Raw genomic sequence first — 21,388 nt, 5'->3', positions numbered from 1 at the left:
CCAGGCTAGTCATTCCATTTGCCAGGGAGCTGGCGCCCAGACCCCAGCCTGGATCATTGCTGTCGCCTCTTTGGGTGGCGGCAGGACTTGTTGTTAGTTTCCCTTTGGGTGGGCGGAAATATCTATTTACCCTGTGATGGAGGAATTTCCCAGGCAGGTCTCTAACTAGCTAAATGGCTTGTCCTGCCTCTGTCGGCAGGGAAGACGCCCACTGTGACAAACGAGCCACTCTGCAGGGAAATGTTTAAGTAGCGCTCGCACCATCACAACACAACACAGCCGCCATCAGCAGGGGCCAGGGACGCAGGGCCACCCTGGGCGAGCCTGCCAGCCAGGCGTGGCCCGTGGCCCGGGAGGCCGGCCCCTCCCAGCAAGATGACAGGGCTTTCGGGGCGCTGGACTCTAGACCTCCGAGGGGGTTACCCTTACGTTACGTCACAAAGCCGTGCAGAGGCCTTGGTCCGCCCAGTCCCGGGCGGGTCAACAGGGAGCGGGCCCGGGGCCCTCTCAGCCATGCAGGGGGCCCCCGGGGGGAGAATGCTAAAGGGACCGGGCCTCCAGCAGGGGCTTGGCGCAGCCCCTCATCCGGGGCACACACGGCTGTTCCATGGGGTCTTCACAGAGTAGGGGGTGCACAGAGCTGGTGCGAGCCCACAGGGGCGGGTGCGAGGAGACGGCCTGAGCTCAGCCTTCGCCCTCACCGATGCTGACCACGGTGGGCCCGGCGGGGCTCTGGCGCCGGCTGGCTGCGCAGTGAGGGGAGGGCTCTTCCAGCTTGGAGATGATCTCAGGCAGGGGCTGCCGATCCCACTCGCCCTGCGAGGGAGGGACCAGGAGGTAAACAGGCTGGAGGGAGCAACACAGGGGGCCACCCCCCCAGACACTTTGCACAACGACCTCTTGGGCTCTTGCCCTTCAACTCACCTTGTCCCAAACCCAACTCACCCTCTCCCCACCCTCCATTGCCCCTTGGGGTTCCTCACCTGGGAGTCATCCTGGGCACCCCCATCTGCCTCCTTGCCCACCCCTCACTTTATTCAGAGAAGCAAGCGGAAGCCCCAGGGTGCAGGCTGATGTTTCAGCCGTTCTCCCTCTCCCCTCCGGCAAGCCTGCATCAGGGGCCAGTTTAACCGCGTCTGACAGCTACACCTGCCCCGAACGACTCAGACCAGCCAGTGTCAGCCCCGCCTTGGTGCTGGCAGTGTTTGATTTAGTAATCAACCCAGCTCCCCAGGGCTTCCAGGAAGCCTGCCTCCCAGATCTGCAGGCTGCAGCCTCCTTGCTGCGGACCTCAGCACCGGCCCTGGCCTCCGACAGGCAGCTCCAGGGGAGTAAATGAGATGCCTTTGAATCCCAGGGGGTCTCAGAGAAGGAGGCGGAACCAGCTTGCAGTCTCAGACTGTTTGGTTTCTCACCTGCCCCTCCCTCCGCACTTTATTTTTAGGCTCTGGGGGAGGCTGCTGGCGCCCCGCTCACACCACCAAGATTAGTCCCATGACTGAAGGGAGCGCCCTCCTGGGGTGGCTGTCAGTTTCTCCCTCTGTCTGCCGGGGCCTGTCGGCACCCCCTGAGGTCTCTAACTGTCTGTGTGAGTGCTTCTTGCCAGCTCCTTGTGGGGGAGACCCGTCACCCACGCTGGCCGGCCTTCTTGGTGGGGGACTCGGGACACAGAGGGGCGGGCAGCTGCAGACCTGCCCCTGGGCACCTGGAAGCGGGGAGTGCGTCGCCGCGGCAGGGGCCCAGCTGCACGCGCCCCCGACACAGCCTGGGCAGGGGTACCTGGAAGCGGACGGCCGAGGACTTGTTGCAGTGCACGGAGATGGGGGCGAAGCCGTACAGGGCCCTGAGCACTTGGCGGCTGAAGGAGTTCCAGGGCACAGAGGCAAACTGCTCGGGCACAGAGGCCTGAGGGCAGGTGCAGACTTCCTCGCTGTTGAACCTGGTGGGGAGAAGGAACAGCCCGGGGTGGGATATGGCAGAGGGGAGGGGAGCTCAGCAGTGCACATCTTGCAGGTGGGGTGGGGTCCCCAGAGCAGCCCTCAGGCCACCTCCTCCCCAGCCTCCTAACATACTGCCCTGGCCCTGCCTCCCCACCAGCGATGGCCAGTATACTTCTCTCATTCCACCCTGGATCAGCTGGAAGTAGCTGCTGTAGGGCTGGGTGGAGGGAGCTTCTCAGGCCAAGTCCAGACTCAACAGGAGGTGAGAGTGGGGATCAATTAGTGATGTCTGCCACAGGCACCTCATGGGAGAGTGGAGGCATGATGGCCACATCTGTGCTCACCCTGCTCCTGGATTCCTCACTCTCCCCCAGCTGCCTTCCAGGGCCTGGGGGGCTCTGGGCTGGGGCTCCCTGGCCACGCCCAGGGCTGGAGAGCAGGGCAGCGCCCTCCCTGTGGGGCTGTCACCTGTTCACCAGGTGGAAGAACTTCTGCAGGAAGCCGGGGTCCACAGCACTCTTGCAGAGCTCCAGCTGCGACCGGGGGTAGTAGTGCACATAGTTGACGCACATCTCTTCCAGGATCCCAAAGCCCCCCTGCGGGACAGAGAGGATGCCCGTCAGCCCCGGCGCTTCGCTCCTGGACGCTGCCATTCAGCATTGCCATTTGTTCACTGCGTTCAGCCATTCACTCCTTCATCACGCGGTGCCAGTGATGAAGTCCCTGCCCTCTTGGAAGTCCCACTTTTGACAAGACAGACGGAAAGCAAACAAGTCAGCCAGCAAGCATGTCTCAGGTGGCGGTAAGCGTTAGGAATCAAAATACCGCGGAGGCAGCAGAGAGGGGCATTCGTGTACCCATTTCATGGATACAGAAACTGAGTCCAAGGCAGGTAAAGAGCAAGGCCTGAGTGGACTCAGGCTCCCGGCCTTGCCTGGGGAGCTGCCCCCTCGGCCTCCAGTGTGAGCCGGGGGACTGAGGACTGCAGAGGAGGCCTCCCATCACAGCAGACCCAGCCCGTCTCCCAGCCATTTCCAAAGCTTTGCCCTGGAAGGAGCAGGGATTCCAGAAGAGAAGCCGGTGACTTAGAGGTCATCACAAGCCACCCAGGGCCCAGGTGAGCTCTTAGTCCTGCCGCCACTGGCTTTAGGCCCCTGGCCAGGTCCCTGCTCTCGAAGCTGCTGAATGTGGAGCCCAGACCCAGGAGAGGAGGGACCAATGGCAGAGGAGCCGGGCTGGACTGGCCCACAGACGGGGGCGGGCGCGTGGCCCCGGGCCGCCTGTGCCTTGCCGGGGCTCCCAGCGCTTTGTGAACAGTGAAGTGGGTCTGGGTGGGGTTTATCTGGCTGGTGGGAATGCTTGATACTTTATGGCAGAACAAAAGGATGATGAAAAGCCCCGCTGAGGGCTCATCTCAGTCCCTCCTCGTCCCAGCCCGGCTTGGACAAGGCACTGGAGCGGCTCTGCTCCAGGACGACTGTTTAAAATGGAAATTCCCAAGGGAGGGCGCAGCTCTGCGGCGGAGCGTGTGCTCAGCAGGCACGAGGTCCTGGGTTCTGTCCCCAGCGCCGCCATCAGATAAATAAATAAACCTGATTATCCCCACCCAAAAACATTTTTTTCAATTAAAAAAAAGGCAACCCCCAGAGCAGTTGTCAGGCTCCTGGCTGGCTCCGGTGGGGCGGCCTTGCACCTGCATTGCTCCCTGGCTCTGAGTCCCTATTTCCCCGGGGGGAACCAGGGCTTCCATCACCGATCTGCAGACCGGGAGGATAACCTCCCTCCCAAGATTCCACAAATTCCTGTTCCTTCTACTATTCTTCGCCTCAGACAGCAAGAGAGTCCCAACCCTCTGGAAGCTCTCCCTTTGTCTTGGCCCCGGAGGGAAATAACATTTCAAAGGTCCTGTCCCACAGGGCAGTGGGCCCCGGGCGGTCAGAGTTCCCCAGGGCAGCGGGCCCCGGGCGGTCAGAATGCAGGAAGGCCCAGCTGCCCTCTGCGATCCCACCTGGTGCTGTGAGGTAGCCTCCCAGAGGAGGGCGGGAGTCTGCGGCCTGGCGATGCCAGTGGTGCTCGCCTGGCAGGAACATCCGCGGAGGTGACATCAATTGGCCTGGATGAGGTTGGAGGGGGCAGGGAGCGTGGCCCTCGCTGAAGTAGCACTGAGCAGGGTCTGCCTCGGGGGGTCCCCTTCTCTGTTCACTGGCTGTATGTCCAGCAAGTGCCTCCCCTGCCGTCAGCCCCAGTGGCCTCACCTGCCGAATGGGAGACGCTGTGCTCCACCTGGGGCTTACTCATTGCATGAACTGCGCTCTACCAAGAGGCAGCACATGTAGGGTGGGCACCTGGCCCAGCTGTGCCCCCTGCTAGCTGGGTCCCCTCATTCGCTCCACCTCACTGTCTCCTGGGGCAGCTGCCTCCTAGGGTCCTGGCCAGCCTCCGAAGGTTCCTACGTGGGGACACGGTGAGTCGTTAGAACAAGCCTCCACGTGGAGCAGGTGCCCCACATTTGCAGCTGCGTGTTACGTACTGAACCTCTCCTCAAGAGGGTGCTGGGGCTTAGGGCAGGGCTGCCTGCCTACAAAGCTCTCCTGCCCTCCGAGTGTGTGACCATGGACTCAGAGAAGTTGTCACCCCAAATCCAGAGGTAGGAAGGAAATTTGCAGGCACTCAGCTCTGGGTTAAATCCTAGCCATCAGCTGTGTGGCCATGGGCAAGTGTCTCCCCTCTCTGAGCCTGTTTCTCACCTATGAAGACAGAGACAAAGATTCCTACCTTGGAGACAGGTGTCAAAGGTAAATAAGATGTGGAGACACCCCAGTGTCCATCCACACACGAATGGTGAAGAACTGTGGTCCAGCCACGTGATGGAGTCTCATTTAGCCACAGAAGGGAATGGAGCACTGACTCACGCTGCTACGTGGATGACCCTTGGAAATGTGATGCTGAGTGAAAACAGCCAGTCACAAAAGGGCGCAGATCGTATCATCCCATTTACCCAAAGTCCAGAATTGGTGACTCCATAGACACAGCAAGCAGATCAGGGGTTGCCTGGGGCTGAGGGGACAGGGAGGGAGTGTAGGGGTGTCGGCTGGAGGATTCAGGGTTCCTTTTGCAGTGATGAAATGTTCTGAAATTCACAGGTGACGGCTGCACGTAGCACATACACTCAACGCCATCGAATCGCACACTTGGAATGGGTGAATTGTACGGTGTGTGAACTATACCCCAGAAAAGCGAAAGGAGCCAGAGAGCAAAAGCTCAATAAACGTTGGCTGAGTGAAAGGACAGAGTGGTGCCAGGTGTGGACCGCGGTTCCGGGGGCATGGACGGCCGGCTGGGATGTAACCCAGGTGTGGTCCGCTTGGAGCCTCGGGATTCACGAGATGATTGCTGGGAGCTAAGCGACTAACAAGACAGTCAGCAAGGCTCCGTCAGCAGGCGGCCAGTGTGCCCGGGGCAGCCTAGGTGGATGCGCGTTGACCCCCCCGTAACTGTTAGCAGCATCCCCTTTCTCTCCAGAAGTGCCCCAGCTGCATGACACGTCCTGTGACCACACATCTGCTGGCACTGTCTGCACACCCGGCCTTGAGGACAGTCTCTCCCCTAGTAGCTCCTCCTCCCTGGCTGTCCAGAGTCCAGCCCAGATGAACCCGTGTCCCCTCCCTGCGGAGCAGAGTCAGCCATAACTTTGCACAGAATTGTCTTTGCGCAAAACCCAGAAGGGGACAGCATGATGATGAATGTTTCTGTCGCCCCTTTAGTTTTGCTGATTAACAGTTAGAAAAGCAGGGGCAGGGCGACCTAAGGTCGGAGAATGTTCTTTGTCCCCCGGGCCTTCCTGCCCACCTCCCCTCTGCCCAGAGCCCTGATTCTCCTTCCTCCGCCCCCATCGCCACCCCGCCCCCTCCTTGGTCTCTGCCTGACAATCACTCCTCCACCTCGTTGTCGCTGGCGGCAGGTGTGGCAGACCTGTCTCCCTGGGCGACTGAGCTGTGCGGGGCAGGGAGCAACCCCTCGCCCATGGCCTCTCCCAGCACTGGCTCTGCTGCTGACACACCTTCACTGCAGTGGCTCTCGAATTGGGACAGCCGTCAGAATAACCCAGGGAGCTTGTTAGACCACAGACCACGGGTGTCACCACCCAAATCCCAACTCTGCATGGGTCTGAGGAGAAGCCAACGAGCTTATGTTTTTTTAACCAAGTTCCCAGGGATGCAGGCGCAGCTGGTCCAGGGACCACAGCCCTAGACCTACTGGTGTATTGAATGGGGGTGGGGCACCTCGCCCTCCGGCAACCTCCGCTCCAGATGAGGAGTTAAGACTGGTCCTCATGAAAGTGTAGGAAGTCCCAGTTTGAACCCTCCCCCCCCACGGCCACACGTGCTCCCCGGGCAGGTGGCAGAGGGAAGCTGGGGTGACTTACCACGGTGGCCAGCTTCCTGTCTTCCGTGTTGTATGTGCAGGAGGTGATAAGCACGTCTCCCTGCAGAGCCAAGCCAACAGACGCCCACTGGCACCTGCCCACCTGGGGTGCCAGGTGTGCTGGGCCCACCCCACGTGTGCCTGTGCTCGTCAGTCCGCTACTGAGGAACCCACAGGTGAGGTCACACTCTGAGTGTCCCCAGGGAGTGATTACCCGTCGGCTTCTGTGGCCCCTTTGTACAGGGGCCGCGGGCTGTGACAAGCCCCCTCCTGGCCTGGGACTCCCCTCCGGCACCTTCAGCAGCCCCCACTGACCTCCAGGCCCTCGTCTCTCCCTAAAGCTCTCTGGTTGGTGGTCGGCTAATAGGGTAGGCGGAGCCCATCACCCGAAGCGCCCTCTGGTCCTGTCCCCTCTGGGCCTCTCCTCGAAGTCCCAGGGATCTTAATGGGGGCGGGGAGCCCCAGCCCCTGCCCTGCGCGGACATGGTTCCAGAAGACCTCCATGGCCTCCGCCCTCCCCCATCGCGTCCTGTCCCTCCCCTCAGGCCTCCCCGTCCCTAACTGGGCACTCACCGGGTGGACAGAGACGACCTTCTTCAACATGCGGATCTCCTGGGGGGCGGGGCGGAGGGCGGGGAGAAGAAGACGGGCGGTCAGAGAGCTCCAGGCCCCGCCCCCGGCCCCGCCCCAGCCCGCCCCCTGGGGGAGGCCAGGGTTGGCTACGGCTGGCCTCTGGCCAGGGAGGGATTAGGACCCGAAGGCAGTCATCTAAGGGATGCCAGGTGCCCCTACGCCCACAGTTGGCCACACACCAGAGTCCCCCGCCGGAGTCCCTCCCTTAGAGTAAGTCCACCAGAGGAACCAGCCGGCTGTGTGTGCTCCTCGGGGGTCTGGGCCCAGCCCGGGAGAAGGAGCCCCGGGGTGGGCTTTGGGGAGAGAGGGGGTCCGACAGGGCGGGCGGGGTGGGGGGTCCCTACCTGGAAGTGAGGGCTGTAGTGGTCGTCCCGGTTCACGACCTCCATCTCGCAGCCGTCCCGGGCCAGCACCGTGACCACCTTCCTACCCGCCAGGTGCGTGTGGAGCTGAGAGGCGAAGATGTGGATCCCCGAGGGAGGCAGGGCCTGCAGGGGCGGGGGTGGGCGCGGGTGGGCCAGGGCCTGAGCGCGGCGGCCGGCGGCACCTCGGGCCACGGAGCAGCCAAGGGAGCTTGCTTCCCTGGACTCCGCATCACCCCGGCCCGCCCTTCTCCCTGGGCAGTTAAATCCCCCACCAGAAAGCTGTGTGATATCACTTACGTGTGGAATCCCCCCCAAAAAAGACGAACGAACGTATTTATAAAACAGAAACAGACTCACAGACATTGAGAACCAACTTGTGGTTACCGGCAGGGAAGCGGTTGGGAAGGGGCAGATTGGGAGTTTGAGATCTGCAGAAACTATCCACTGTCTGTAAAACAGCTAACCAGCAAGTTTATACTGTAGAGCACAGGGACGCTATGCAGTATCTTGCAGTAACCCCTAATGAAAAAATGTGAAAAGGAAGATGTGTGTGTGTGTGTGTGTGTGTGACTGAGACATTACTCTGTGCACCAGAAATTGACACAACATTGTAAACTGACTACACTTCAGTAAAAAAATTATTAAAAAAAAAAGAAAAATACCCAAGTTTAAAAGATCACTTATACAAAGAAAAAAAATCTGTTGTCCTAAGAATGATGTCGTGGTCACAGCCGGGTCTTCCAAAACCGCACTGCTGGCTTGGAGGCTCATTTGGGGACCAATGGCTTCCCTTTGGTCCTCCCCTCTGGTCAGTTCAGTCAGTTCCACAGACTCTAAGGCGGAGGCCACCAAAGTGAGCACACTGTGGCCTCCCTGCTCCGCGGAGTGATGTCTGGTGGATGACAGATGGCGACAGAGCTGGGTCTTCCTGTCCAGCCTGCCACGTTCTAGCACCCGCAGGCCTCTACTTCCCTGTGGCGCGAGCTCCCTACGTCCATGTAACCACCAGGCAGCCAGTCCCTGCTGTCACCAGCACCTCGTGTTACAGCCGTGACGCTGACCTTCAGAGTGGTCGGCGGGCCAGACCTCACGTCACCACCGGGGCAGAAGGGACTCTTCCAGAGCACGGGTGTCTTCCCTCACTTAACGTCCACTCGCTTCAGACAGAACATCTCCTAAAATGGATTACACACACCAAGCGTGTTGTCCACGAGGCGCCGTAGCCCCGACCACGCACCGCCGTGTTCTTTTCTGCTTTGTGCACACCATCGATAGCTCGGGGAGTTCCTGGTGCTGTCACCCATCACTGGGGACCCCAGGCTGCTGCACTGTCTGCAGGCCACCTGACTCCACGTTTGTGCTTCTGTCTTGTTCTCCACCAGCTACTGTCCTTTGTCATTATTAAAAATTTGCGGTAACTTCTGGCCCCCCTTGCAGAGATTTGAGGAATGGGAAACCTTATGGCCACATTTGTGATGATTGGGTTGAGCCTCAGAGCCCCTGCTGATGGGTGGGCCCTGGGTTTCTCCCCTCAGGTCCCCAGGGGCCAACCACTTGCCCGGAGATGCGGGTGTGACAGGTGAGGGGGGACAGCTGTCCTGGGGCCTCTGGACCAGAACACTGACCTTCTTCTCGGCTTGTCTTCTTCAGCGAGGAGCTCTAGGCCACACAGGCTTCTGACTGTGGGAATGGTGCCCCTTGGTGTCAGCTCACGGAGGCGAGACCCCACTCCGTGGGAGGCCCTTCAGTAGCGTCCACAGAAAGAATGTACCATTTAAAGGGGAAAACGCAGAAAATTGAATTCTTTATGTTGTTCTAAGGTATTTGGAGACTCTGGTGAGAGAAGGCAGGTCTGTGGTCCTAGGCTGGCGAGAGGCATTCTCAAGGTCAGCTGTCAACATGACCTGGTCCTGCTGGCGAAGGGCAGTGGCTCGGTCTGGGGCCACTCTTCCCAGTGAGTCTGCAGCCCCAGCCCCAGGCCGGGCCACAGAGCCCTCCCGCTGGCAGTTTGGGGACACGACGTGGGAAAGTGCCAGGTGCAGCTGCGGGCAAGACTCCTTGCCACTCCTAGACTCGGACGAGAGGCGCTGATGCCCTGTGGGTGCGGGTGAGGCTGGGCGGGCTGGCAGCTCTGCCTTGTCCCTCTGGCTCGGGGACACTTGGAGGCTCAGGGAGCCCACGTGAGGAACAAATCCCACTGAATCAGATCACCAGGAAGACAAACCCACTGTAGAGTGCATCATGACGCGGCCTGCTGTGTGAGGCCAGGCCGACCCGGGTCTGACTCCTCACTCTGCCACCGCAGGCACTGCGACCGGCCAGCCTCAGTCTCCTCATCCGTGAAGCGGGGCTGTTGACACTCACTTTGCAGGTCGGGGTGACCAGCAAGGGGACAACACAGAGGGAGTGCTTGCAGCCCTCACAACAGACTGTGGAATAACATGCACGACAGAAAAGGAACTCGCCGCCAAGAGCAAGACGGACGACCCACCAGAAAATCTGGGCACCCGTTATGAACAGATATTCACAGGCAAGAAGGCCCAACGGCCAAGAGGCAGATGGAAAAATCAGGTTCCATAAACAGGGAAATTCAAACTGGACAACCGTGCTGCTTCTCCCAAGCGACCGAGCAGATATATCAGCACTGATGGTGCGGTGGGTCGGGAAATCCGGGCCCTGGGGACCCGCTGTTCCTGTGTGTGGATGGGGCATCAGAGGGGCTTTCTGGGGGGCGTCTTGCCAGATTTATTCAAATTAAAGCTCACATCTCTGTGCGTGGCAAGCCCGCTGCTAGGAGCCACCTGATAAATGTTCCCGGTGCGCACAGGACCTCCCCATGGCCTTCTTCCCACCCGTGAAAAGTGGTCAGCGGCCTGGAACTGGTAAGAAGGGGACAGTTCAGCACAAGGATGGGGCTGGGTGAGGCCAGGGAGCCCCAAGGGTGCAGAATTTGGGGAGTCATTTCTGCTCCTCTGGCAGCTAGGTCCCACTGCCGGCTGAGTCTAAGCGCCGACCTGTGCCCCTCCCCGCCCTCCCATGGCCCCGGGGACCAGTGCATCTGCGTCCTGGGCACCCTGCTGGCCTCAGCTGGTCCAGCACTGGTAACGCCCCCAGGGAATCCACACTGGACGCCGGGTGTCAGCTAAAGGGAAGTCATGGGGCAAACGGTTAGCATTCAATTTGTTTTTAAACACACCCCATGTAAGAGCGTGTGGAAACACGTAGGGGAGAAGTCTGGAGGGACACATAAGACCCCATAACCGGCTGTCTCGGGCAGGAGGAGAGGCCGCTGTGGCCTGGGCGGTCTCTATCGTTAGCCGCACGGCCTGCGTTTTTAGTGGTGAACACGTCCGTCTCACTCATAGGATGAACGCGCATTTGGAAATGCAGAGCGTGCAGGTTTGACAAAGCGGGAGCCCTGCTACTGCTGGAGGAGGAGGTCGGACGCACACCGGAAGCCTCCTTTGCCTCCACAGGAGAGAGAGAGAGAGGGAAGTGCAGGGTCGGGAGTCAAAGCCACAAGCCGCCTCCCTCGGCCCCGCCCGCAGGGTCGCAGCGGCGGACCAGGGGCGCCAGGCCCAGCCCACACTCACCAGCTGGGTGCACTTGTCCGTGCAGTAGCCACTGAGGACGAAGGCCGTCTCCTGCGGCGGGACGGCCATCACCGGCGTGTACACCAGGCCCAGCTCCAGGATGCCCGCGTCGAAGCGTCGCAGCGTGGCCGTGTAGTACAGGCGGATGCCCGAGGAGTCGCGCCGGCCTGGGAGGAGGCGGGCGGCGGTGAGGCAAGGCCCGCTCTGCCAGCCGCCCCCCCGCAGACCGACCAGGAGGCGCCCGGTCACCCCACACTGGCCCCCGCCTGCAGCTGTACCGAGAGCCCTGCATTTGTTCCCAAAGCTGTCACCACCTCAAGGATCTATTCACGCACCCCAACGTCACCCACGTGGAAAGAAAGAGCTGCTGTGTCTGTGGAAACGAGGCAAATGCCTCGGAAAGAGTTCAGGCAGGCAAGGAGACCGAGCCACCGAAGCGGGTCGGGGAGAGGCCCACAGTAGATCTGGGAGACTCGCCAGCCCCCCAGAGTCTCACTGCTCAGCCAAGGGGATCTGAGAGGGAGTCAGCCAGCAGGACGGCCTGTCTTTACAGTCTGGGCAGAAAGGAGGGCACGGCCCGGCTCACAGAGGAGCCAGGGCCCCCTTCGGGCAGGCGAGCGCGCGTCTGTGCGGTGAAACCAGCAAGAAACATTTAAGGTGCAGCCTTCTGGCTTTGAGTCCTGTCCTGCAGGGACCCGGGACCCATGTCTACCGAGAGGACATCTCGGGACAAATCCGAGCAGGGCCGAGGCGGGCCCCCGAAGCAAGGCTGGCCCCGGCGGGCAGGCCCCTGGGTCGCGCACCATCCCAGGCTCCTCTTGCTCGACAGCGCTCTGTGTGCTCTCAGACAAGTTGCTGCCCTCTCTGGGCCTGAAGCCAAGGGCCTCTCCCAAAGAAGAATTCAGCCCTTCTGCCCGCCACGGTCCGTCCAGTCACACCTGCCGACTCTTCCTGAAGTCAGCTAATTGGAAGAGAGTCCAGGAAGCTCCTTGGGCAGCCTCCCAGCGGCCAGTCAAAGCTGATGGCCCGCCTTCTAAGGATGCTGGCACCCAGGTACAGCCACAAAACCATGTGGCCTCCAGGAGCCCCTCCCCTGCCCTATCCCTGCCTGGAATCGGTCAGCGAGGCCCTGAGTACTTCGGGGTGGGGCATTGGGCTGGTCCCTTGTGGGAGCAAGAGGGTGGATGTGGCCCACCACCCTAGAATTCGCAGAAGAGCTGGGGGGCGGGTGGGGGAACCTGAGTAACCGGAGAATCATCGCCTCACATGTACAGACAAGGAAACCGAAGCTCAGAGCTTGAGCTGGAGACCCTGCAGGGCTGGGAAGTGCCGGCACTGGGACCACAGCCCAGGGCGCTGTCAGCGGGCTGGGCTGTCTCCCCGCTCAGCCGCTCGGAGGTGGAGCCACGAACACCCCCTCTGCCTCCTTCCACCTTTCCCTCCCTCGCTCCGCCACACTCCCCCTGCAGTGTCCAAACTCAGCCTCTGTGTCTCTGGGCTGATTGCATCAGAGGATAATCATAAAAAGGGAGATGCGATTGGTTAAAATTCGGATGGGGGTTAAATAATGAAATAATTGTGGGATTTTGATATTTATAGAAAGGCGACCCGTCTCCAGATTTGTGAAGTGATGGGAGCCTCCAATACGTGGCAAAGGTTCCATAAATACAGGCAGATCATCAGGGCAAGACAGACTTCCCTGAGCTTAAGGAGCTTTCAAAAATCCATTTGCTTTCAGGTTTTAAATGAGCAATACGGGATTTATATCCCGTATCATGCCAAGGCCCACGCGGACTTCTGCTTCTCTCTGTGCGCGCTGGAGATAACTCCAGCGGTGGCAGGAAGTATTAGTTACGCATCCGGGAAGGGATCGTTAGCAGCCGTTGGCTGAGTGCACCCCGGGGCCCACATCCAGCTGGGCGAGGGGGGCACAAGCTCCTCCAGCTTCAGAACGGCTGAGGGAGCTCAGCAAGCACAGGCAGGGGTGTGGGCACCCACCCAGGGCCACGCAGCCCGGGAGGGACAGAAAGAAAAAGACAGAAAAAAAAGAGACAGAAAGGAAGAGGGCTGTGTGGCTACGTATGATGGAAGATGCTGGTGAAACAGAGAGAGGAAAATGTCCCCAGCTTCTGATGCAGGGTCACCTGGCATCGCTGCCCTGAAGACCAAGTCCGGTTGCTCCACCTTCAGGCACCAGGTGACCCAGTGGTCCCTGCTCTCTGATCCCCTCCACCCCTCTTTCCCATTCCCTGCACTGCAGCCAGGCCGGGCAGCCTGTGTTCCCGGAACACGCTCTCCCTTTCCCGTCCCTCCATCTGGAGTGTGGCACCTGTCTGTCTCCCTTGTGAAAACCCTCCTCGCCCTCCAGGCTCAGGTCCAGTGCTGCCACGATGCCCCCCAGGCCGTGTGGGCTCCTGCTTTTACAGGTGCCTGCAGTTTGCTGGTTCTCCCTCCTGAGAAGCCCTCTCACCTTTCTGGACCTAAGACCTGGAGCCATCTGGGGACCGAGATCGCCGTCCTTCATTCCGCACAGGGGGACCCTTGTGGATTTGTGTTTGCTGAGTATAAACTCAACAGCACGAAACAAACGAGAGCCAGCCCTCCGGTGCCCAGGGCAGATGTCGCGAATGAGTCCCGGCACTGCCCCGCGGGGGGGACAGCCTCGGCCAGGTCTCCAGCAGGAGCTCGAGCCACCGCTGAGGGCCAGTCAAGGAGCCCCGCAGGCAGGACCTGTTTGCCACCCTGGCACGGAACACGCGGAGAGGAAATCTCATTCACACACTCACACTCCAGGCACACATTTGCTCTTGGTGAGGTAGTTTGAGAAGCAAGAGGGACATTCACAGCCAGAAACGTCCCTGATTAAGCAGGCACTCCCTGTGCAAGGAGGACAGTCCTGGGGCCATGGCTCCCCGTGGTCAGGGACCACTCTGGCCCTGGACTGGCCTGTGTCCTGCCATCCTGCCAGGTGCCCTGTCCCAGCCCAGCCTAGTCTAGGGGTGGCAGAGCCACCTCCCATGGGTGCTAGAGGATGACCCCGTCGGGGAGGGGTAATCAGAGATGCAGGCATCTCCCGGTCTGAGCAGCCTCACTCAAGTTAGATTTCCAGGGGAGACCGTGCTGGGGGCACCACTCCAGCCTACAGCCTCCCTCCATTGCTTGAAACCTCATTGGTTGGCGCACCCTAAAACTAGCCTTCTGCTCTGGCTGGTGCCAGTGAAGAAAGGGTGTGGGGACAGGGGAGAGCCACGTTTACTCAGACGGATCCAACATCTAAGTGATTCCTTGCCAGGTTCAAGTGTGGGCTGAGCCATAACAAAGCCAGGTGACCAAGACCATGGTGGGGGGCAGCTCAGACCAGACCTCCTAGCTCTAAATTCCTACTCACTTCATGGCCCTGGTGCCATCCTTTTACCACTGGGTCTCAATTTCCTCATCTGCAAAATGGGCACACAAGAAACCTCTGCCTGCCTGTCCCAGGTGGTGCCTGGGACAGCGCTGCATCAGTGGCAGATGGTGTTTATGAGGGCAGAAGGGGTGAAGGTGCTCGACCCCCGCCAGGCGGGGTGCGGGGATGAGCCCGCCACCACAGCCCTGCTGGGGAGCCTGGCACCGGCACGGGAGATGGATGTTGAGCGAGAGACACACGGGAAGGGTGCAGGCCGCTCGGGTCATGTAACAGGGAGGCTGGACGCTGGGAAGATGGACGCGGTGATGACCTCTACCCGCATAACCATCCTGACTGGCCAAAGCCGCGTCCAAGGGTTCCCAAGGGGAGGACGGATGTGGAGATGGGGACACACTCCCCGCACTTCCTACCTTTTATCTTCAGCGGATTGTGGTAGTGAACTTCCAGGCGGAGAAATCTGGAGGACCCGGGGCCCCCGAACGCAAGGCCAGCTTCCTCCGGGTAGTAGAAGGCCTGCGGGAGCGGGCAGGAAGGGGGCCAGGTGTCCAGGTGCCACAGCCCAGGCAGGCGGACTGGGGTGTACCAAGAGGGGCCCCAGGCGGGGGTCAAGGCGAGCCCGCCGAGTGCGGGGCCTGAGCTACAGCGGGTGACGTAGGCAGGGCAGCTGGATCAGAGCAATGCGCTCCTGCTGAAGCACAGTCACTCCCAGCCGCACGACACCCTTATTAGAGTCAGGGTCAGGGAATGGGGTGAGCTTGTGCCCCGAGGCCAGCCCACCGCCCACGCCCCTCCTCCGGGCTAGTAGCGGAAGCGATGGCAGACCCTGGACGCAGTCCGTGGAGGCTGCAAGAACCAGCCCTGCCACCAGCCAGCCCTGGGGCCCCCATGCAGAAACCTCTCCAAGTCCAGAGGGACACGGGATCCGCGCCCATGAGGACCACCAGCACGCGAGGCTTTCGCATTTTGACAGGGAAGTCCCAGAGGCTGGAGGGCACATTCGTGGCTCAGAAGAGCCGCAGGACTTCGACTGTGCACAGGCTGGGAAGGTGGGGAGCAGGCAGGGTGACTGGGGATCGGAGCACCCCAGTGGTGCAGGCCCAGGAAGGGCCTCATGAGCCCCCGCCAGTACCCCCCCAGGAGGCCCTCGAGCCGGGCGCCACCGGGCACGCACACACCTTGGCGCCCAGGGCCCAGGCGGCCAGCACGTGTCTGCAGTAGTTGAGACGCTCGGGCTTCATCTTGGAGTCGCAGGGCCCACTGAACTGGGGGAAGCTCTGGAACTCGGCAGCGCACTGGAAGACTTCCATGTGGTGCACCAGGGCCTCGTTGCCCTCGGTGACGATGGGCTCGTACTGTGGGGAGTGGGGCACTGAGCCGGGGCAGCAGACCCCCATCCACCCACCCGCTCATCCTTCCTGGCCTGGCTCTGGCCCAGTGGCTCCCCTCCATGGGCCTCTGCTTGCCACTCTGTAGAATGGGAGGGTTAAGCCGGTGATTTCCAGGGGTGCTTCTGGGGCTCGGGGCTTTGAGGGTGGAGCCACCAACTGGTAAGAGGCAGAACCTGCCAGAAGCCCATGATGAGCTCCAAGGCAAAGGGCAAGGGGATCCAGGCCAGCCATTTCCCAAAATGTGGGGACAGGGAGGCAGTGGGGAGGTGCAGTGGCTTGACAAGGACAGAGGCTGCCCAAGGCTAAGACTGCACCAAGGGTCCAGGTGCAGGTGTGAGTCAGGCCCACCACTCCCTGCTGTGTGACTCTGGGAGCTCACACGGCCTCTCTGGGCTGCACTTCCTCTACTGGGAATAAGGCTGACAATACTCAGTACTGTGTGTGTACTACTGTGGTGATGGAGGAGGTGACCCCCCTCCCTTCTCCCAGGGCCGGGCAAACAGTGGACATTCAACAGCTACTGTCATTTCTGTTACGCCTCCGGGTTGGGCCTGACAGACAGACAAAGAGACAGCAATTCCAGTCCCAGGGGAAGATGCAAAAATCAAGACGTCAGTTGGCTTTGGTCCAGGCTGGGAAGGTGGGAGTGAGCAGGGTGACCAGGGACCAGAGCACACTGGTGGCTGCAGGAAGTTCAGACCTTGCCTGGGATTCAGGAAGTAGGGGCCACCTGGTCCAAGCAGGACCACGGACAGCTCTCCAGGACAGACCACCTCTCTGCAGGCCGCTGAGGCCGCAGGCGGGAGCAGAGCTGGGAAGGGGACCTGGGCCTGGAGGCCGCCTCTCCCCGCACCCCCGGCCCTGCCCACGTACCATGACGATGTGGTGCCGGGAGAAGCCCTCTGGGAGCTCGGTGATGTGGCACCAGTACGTGGTCACCTGGCCCGGGATCAGGACATCCGGGGCGCGGATCTCCATGGTGCGCACGTCCGCGGGCAGGGCCGGGATGGAGATGTTGGGCTTCAGCAGCTGCACCCTCTGCAGCCCCGTCTGCAGGCCTGAGGTGTTGATGGTCTCCAGCGCCCGCAACGGTTCCTCCAGGATCCCGTACACCAGGTGGACGGTGCCGTCCTGCAGCGGACACAGGCCCAGCACTTGCCCACTCACATCCCCCAGAGTCGACTCCCGGTAGCTGGGGGGGCTGCCAGGTCCCTGCCCCCTCGCCCGGCAGGTGCCATGCCTGGTTCTCATCTCTGTGAAGGAAGGGAGCTTTGAGGCTCAGGGTAGATCCGGTAGGGGCTAAATCCGGGGCTGGTCATCACCAGAGCTCCTGGTTTCCATCAGACATTTATACATTTTGTCTTTCTAAATGCTTTCTACCTGCATTTGCTTGGCATCCATCCAGCTAACCATCACTGGACCCTTGGGAACCAGGCCGGCTGGACCGCTGGGGACCAGGCTGGTTGGCCCACCTGGGACCAGCACCAGTGGGGACAGGGCTGTTCTCTGCACAGGTGTCTTGGAGCTCCAGGCAGGAGGCTCCCACACACCCAGCCTGGAGGCTCTGAGCTGTGCACAGGTGGGTACCAGACGCCCTGCAAAGTTCCAGGAGAGGGTCCTCTGCCTGCCCTTGCCTTGACCATGGGGAAGGTGATCTAGAGCATGAGGACGCAGATGACCTTCTGGAAGGACACCCCCTCTGGCTCCAAGTCTGCCCCACTGCGCCACGAATCTCTGGGCAGGTCCTTCCCCGCCCTGGCCTCAGTTTCCTCGTCAGGCACACCACCAACCCATGCCACTGTCGCACGGTAAGGGTTACACAGGACGATGGGTGTCAAAGTGCACTGGAAAAGTAAAAGGATTTTGTCTTCGAGAGAAAACTGTTTCCCTGAAGGGTCTCGGAGCCGCATGAGAAGCCTGTGGGTCTTGGATTGGCTGAGGCTACTCAGAGCAGGTCAAGACTGACAGAGCGCCAGCTCCCTTCCTCCCTTTACAGACAGGTAAACCGGGGCCGGGAGGAGGAGGGGACCTGCCCCGAGCCTCGCAGCCTGTCGGCCACAGGGCCAGGCTGGGAAACCGGGTCTCCTGGGCTCGTCCCGGAATTCTGCTGAAGAGGATGGAGCAGGAGGGACCGAGTCAGGCACAAGATCACTCAGTTCCCCGTCTGAGAGGCTTTGGGGCGAGACCCACATCTAGAAACAGGCCGGCTCTGTGTCACCCCACAGCTGCTTCCTGTAGGATCAGAGGCCAGTGGTGGAGCTGGCTTCTCCCAGACTGCTTTGTCCCCTGCCCAGCTGCCCCCGGAGTCCCTTCTCCCTGTGCACGGCCGCCCCGGGGACGTGACCCCAGGATCTGAGAGAGATCCATGCAGCCCGTAGTCTCTTGGGCACGCACTGCCACCCACCTCGATGACGTAATCCTCGGGGTCACAGGTGCCAAAGGGCCTCTTGAAGAGCAGGGACAGGCCTTCTGGGGTCCTCTGTGCCCGCAGCAGCTGGTAGTCCTGCTGGGAATCCAGGTGGACCTGCCCCTTCTGGTCACTCCAGGCGTCCTGCAGAAACGAGTTCGGGTCCAGAGCTAGGACGCTGGAGCTTGGGGCTGGCCGCCCTGGGGTCCCCGGGGCTCTGCCCAGGGTGGGGCTCACGCCCGTGTTCAGTGTCCGCCTCAGACAGTGAAGTTGACCTCCAACCCCACACTCTTTCTCTGTGGCCTTGACACATTGCCTCAAATGCAGGTTGGGACTCACAGGAGCTGGGTAGCCACGCAGGTCCCCAGACCTCTGGGTGGGACCCAAGAATCTGTGTCACAAGGAAGGTGCTGTAATTCGGAATGTGGTCTGCTTCTTTGGTGTGTGGAGGGAGGGGCCATGACAGCACATGGAGCCCAGGAGATGGGAGACGCGGGGCGGCAGGAGGGAGGGGCTGGGGACAGGGTTTCAGGGACCCCCACACGTGCTTGCCCCCGAGCGGGAGCCTGCCTGAAACACTGCGCCCTGGGCATCTCGCTAACCTCGCCCTGGCCCTAGCCTTGCTTGAAGAGAGTAAACTGAGGCTCGGGGGCAACAGAACTCCTGTGTTTCCCCAGAATGCTCAAGAGTGGCGGCGGCTCTGGCCCGACCGCTGCCCTCCCCTCTCCCCAGGGCTGCCTGCACACCCCAACTCTCAGGCTCAGCCACCCAGGGGCTCCAGGCCAGTGCAAGGGACAGACATCCACCTGGCAAGGGGCTGCGATCTCTCCCTGACACGCAGGCCTTTGTTTGGGTTTGGAAACAACACGGGACCACCAGTCCTTGGCCTGAAGATTTTTTTAAACCCTGCATTCAGGGATAAAGCCTGTTTTCTCCACTTCCTTGAGGAAGAAAGAAAGAGAGAGAGAGAGAGAGGAAGGAAGGGAGGAAGGAAGGAAGGAAGGGAGGAAGGAAGGAAGGGAGGAAGGAAGGAAGGAAGGAAGGGAGGGAGGAAGGAAGGGAGGAAGGAAGGAAGGAAGGGAGGAAGGAAGGAAGGGAGGAAGGAAGGAAGGGAGGAAGGAAGGAAGGGAGGAAGGAAGGAAGGAAGGGAGGAAGGAAGGAAGGGAGGAAGGAAGGGAGGAAGGAAGGAAGGAAGGAAGGGAGGAAGGAAGGGAGGGAGGAAGGGAGGGAGGAAGGGATCGAGGAACCTGCACAGAGTTTTGCAAAGTCCTCCCGGGAGAAGAGCAGCAGCGTGAAGCTGAGGGGCCTTGCAGATTTCGCAGGACTCATTTTAAACAGAAGCAGAAAGTCAACTTGCGATTCTTCAGCTGGAAATCTAGAGTGTATTTGTTGAACATACTGTTTAGGATGGAAAAACAAGTCTGACATTTGTTTGCATAGGAATTTGTTGTGCAAATTAATCCTGCCTTGTGCGGGAGGGCGAAGTCACCCCAGCTCTCTTGGCAGCCGGGAAAAGCTGATCCCGGGGGCTGGGCTGCTGCTCTGGGACCGGCTCGGAACCAGGCTGCCCAGGACTTCCTTGGCCGTGACCCGTAAGCGCTGAGCATCCTTGTGTGGGAGGCACTGCCTCCAGGGGCCAGCGTGGGGCCCTGACCAGGCAGCTCACCCGGCCTCCTGCCCAGCTGCGAAGCGGGAAGCTCCGGCCTGTTGAACGGCTGTGGGAATTGGACGAAGCACGGTCAGGTTCCAGAAAAATCAGCTGGAACCAGGTCGTGTGAACTCACACCGCCCAAGAAGGTGGAGAGGGAGGACTGTCCCCATTTTGCAGCGGGGCCTGGGGGCCTGTCCTGACTCTGGTGCCCCTGCCGGGTCCCACACTGAACTGGAGTGGAGCCTCTGCTCACAGATCCAGTGCCTCCAGACTGAAAATGTGTTTTAACCCTTCTGTGTCTGTTTCCATGGGAGAGGAGCCGTGTGGAGGAAGGTGGCTGGGGGGGAGGTGACTGGGCCCCTGCCTCCCAGGGGGCCTCCCTTCAGCTTCCTGAAGGCCCCCAAGCCCCTCTAGTTTGAAGGGAGAACTCCCCCCTTCTCCACCCTTTCTGGCAAGAATGGGGGTGAATTTGAGGCGTGGGGTGAAGAGTGCACCCTCGGCGGTTCGGCTCGGCCCCGCTCGGCCGGAGCGGGGGCGGGGGCGGGGCGCCTGCCCTGCTCCGGTCACCACGCGCGCCGGCACCGGGCCGTGACACTGCGTCCTGGGCAGTGGGCGTGCACACTGGGCACTGTGCTTGGCCCCGTGTGACCTCCAGGTGTTGTCTGTACGAGTGGGGCCCTGGGGTCTGTCCTCATGCGCGTGGGGCAGAGGAGAGCATGCGTTTCTGTGGCACGTGTGTCCTTCACGAGCGGCTGTGCTCCTTGGGCTGTCTGGCTCTGTTGTCTGGGGTGTGCGGGCACGGAAGGACCACGGGAGACATCCATTTCCCATTTTGTCCTCGCATCAGCATCCCCGAGACCCCCACGCTTGGGACACGAGGGATGCTCAGAGTGGATGCGAACAGAGAGGCGGGAGAGCAGCTCCCTTTTCCCGGTTAAGGAGAGAGAGGGTAGACAAAGGGGCAAGGTCAGGGCTCTGGGGCTGGGGAAGGACTTACCCCGAAGTAGGCACTGTCCCCGTCGGTCCAGAGCACGACCAGGTCGGCATTCTCCATCTCGCCACGGTCTGACATTCCAAAGAGAACCCCAGCCTTGAGCTCCCGCACTAGGAGCTGGAAGTAGACGGTCTCCTGCGCGTAGCTGACGTTCCAGGACAGCTCCAGGGTCCCCTCGGGGTCCAGGGGGATTCGGTAGGGGAAGGGGCTCTTGGGTGGTGCCGAGCCCTGCAGGGCGGCCACCAGGATGACCAGGAAGACGGCCACAGCCGTGCCGTACATGGAGGCGGCCTCACGCGTGCTGGGGCTGGGGACCTGCATGGCTGGGTGAGCCCGGCCGCCCCACCTGCTGTTTATGTCCTGGCTCCCCGGGTGGGGGGCAAGCCCCCCCTGCCGGTAATCACATTTGTCTGGTGGGGAATTCAATTGTCCTGATGGCCCTCCCAGCAGCCCTGCCCCGGGGAAACGCTTTGCTGCCCTCGCTTCTCCTAACTGGCGCTAATGACACCTGGACATCGTCAGTGGCAATTGGAGGGGACTGGCTGCTTCATCCCCTCTGAGCCGTCTCTGAGAGCTGTCGGCA

At 61.0% G+C, this 21,388-nt stretch overlaps 1 protein-coding gene across 2 annotated transcripts; it reads right to left on the bottom strand.

Annotated features, from left to right (window-relative positions):
* Positions 1 to 231: 231 nt before the first annotated feature.
* On the bottom strand, positions 232 to 21,213 carry DBH (dopamine beta-hydroxylase). Of its 2 annotated transcripts, XM_074362615.1 has the most exons (12): positions 20,809 to 21,210; positions 18,158 to 18,304; positions 16,627 to 16,884; positions 15,541 to 15,717; positions 14,776 to 14,878; positions 10,957 to 11,123; positions 7,343 to 7,486; positions 6,939 to 6,977; positions 6,367 to 6,426; positions 2,409 to 2,536; positions 1,780 to 1,939; positions 232 to 816 (listed from the first exon to the last, which is right to left on the bottom strand). In XM_074362615.1, the coding sequence occupies exons 1-12, from the start codon at positions 21,124 to 21,126 to the stop codon at positions 685 to 687; spliced, it is 1,833 nt and encodes a 610-aa protein (XP_074218716.1). In that variant the 5' UTR covers positions 21,127 to 21,210; the 3' UTR covers positions 232 to 684. The 2 variants fall into 2 exon arrangements, with proteins under 2 accessions (XP_074218716.1, XP_074218715.1); XM_074362614.1 differs by lacking the exon at positions 232 to 816 and having other exon boundaries at positions 1,104 to 1,939; positions 20,809 to 21,213.
* Between the last annotated feature and the right edge of the window lie 175 nt (positions 21,214 to 21,388).

The sequence above is a fragment of the Camelus bactrianus genome, chromosome 4 (genome assembly GCF_048773025.1).
Source record: "Camelus bactrianus isolate YW-2024 breed Bactrian camel chromosome 4, ASM4877302v1, whole genome shotgun sequence".
Classification (NCBI taxonomy): Eukaryota; Metazoa; Chordata; class Mammalia; order Artiodactyla; family Camelidae; genus Camelus; species Camelus bactrianus.
The sequence above is the reverse complement of the archived record's forward strand: the minus strand, read 5'-3'. Positions and strand labels throughout refer to the sequence as shown.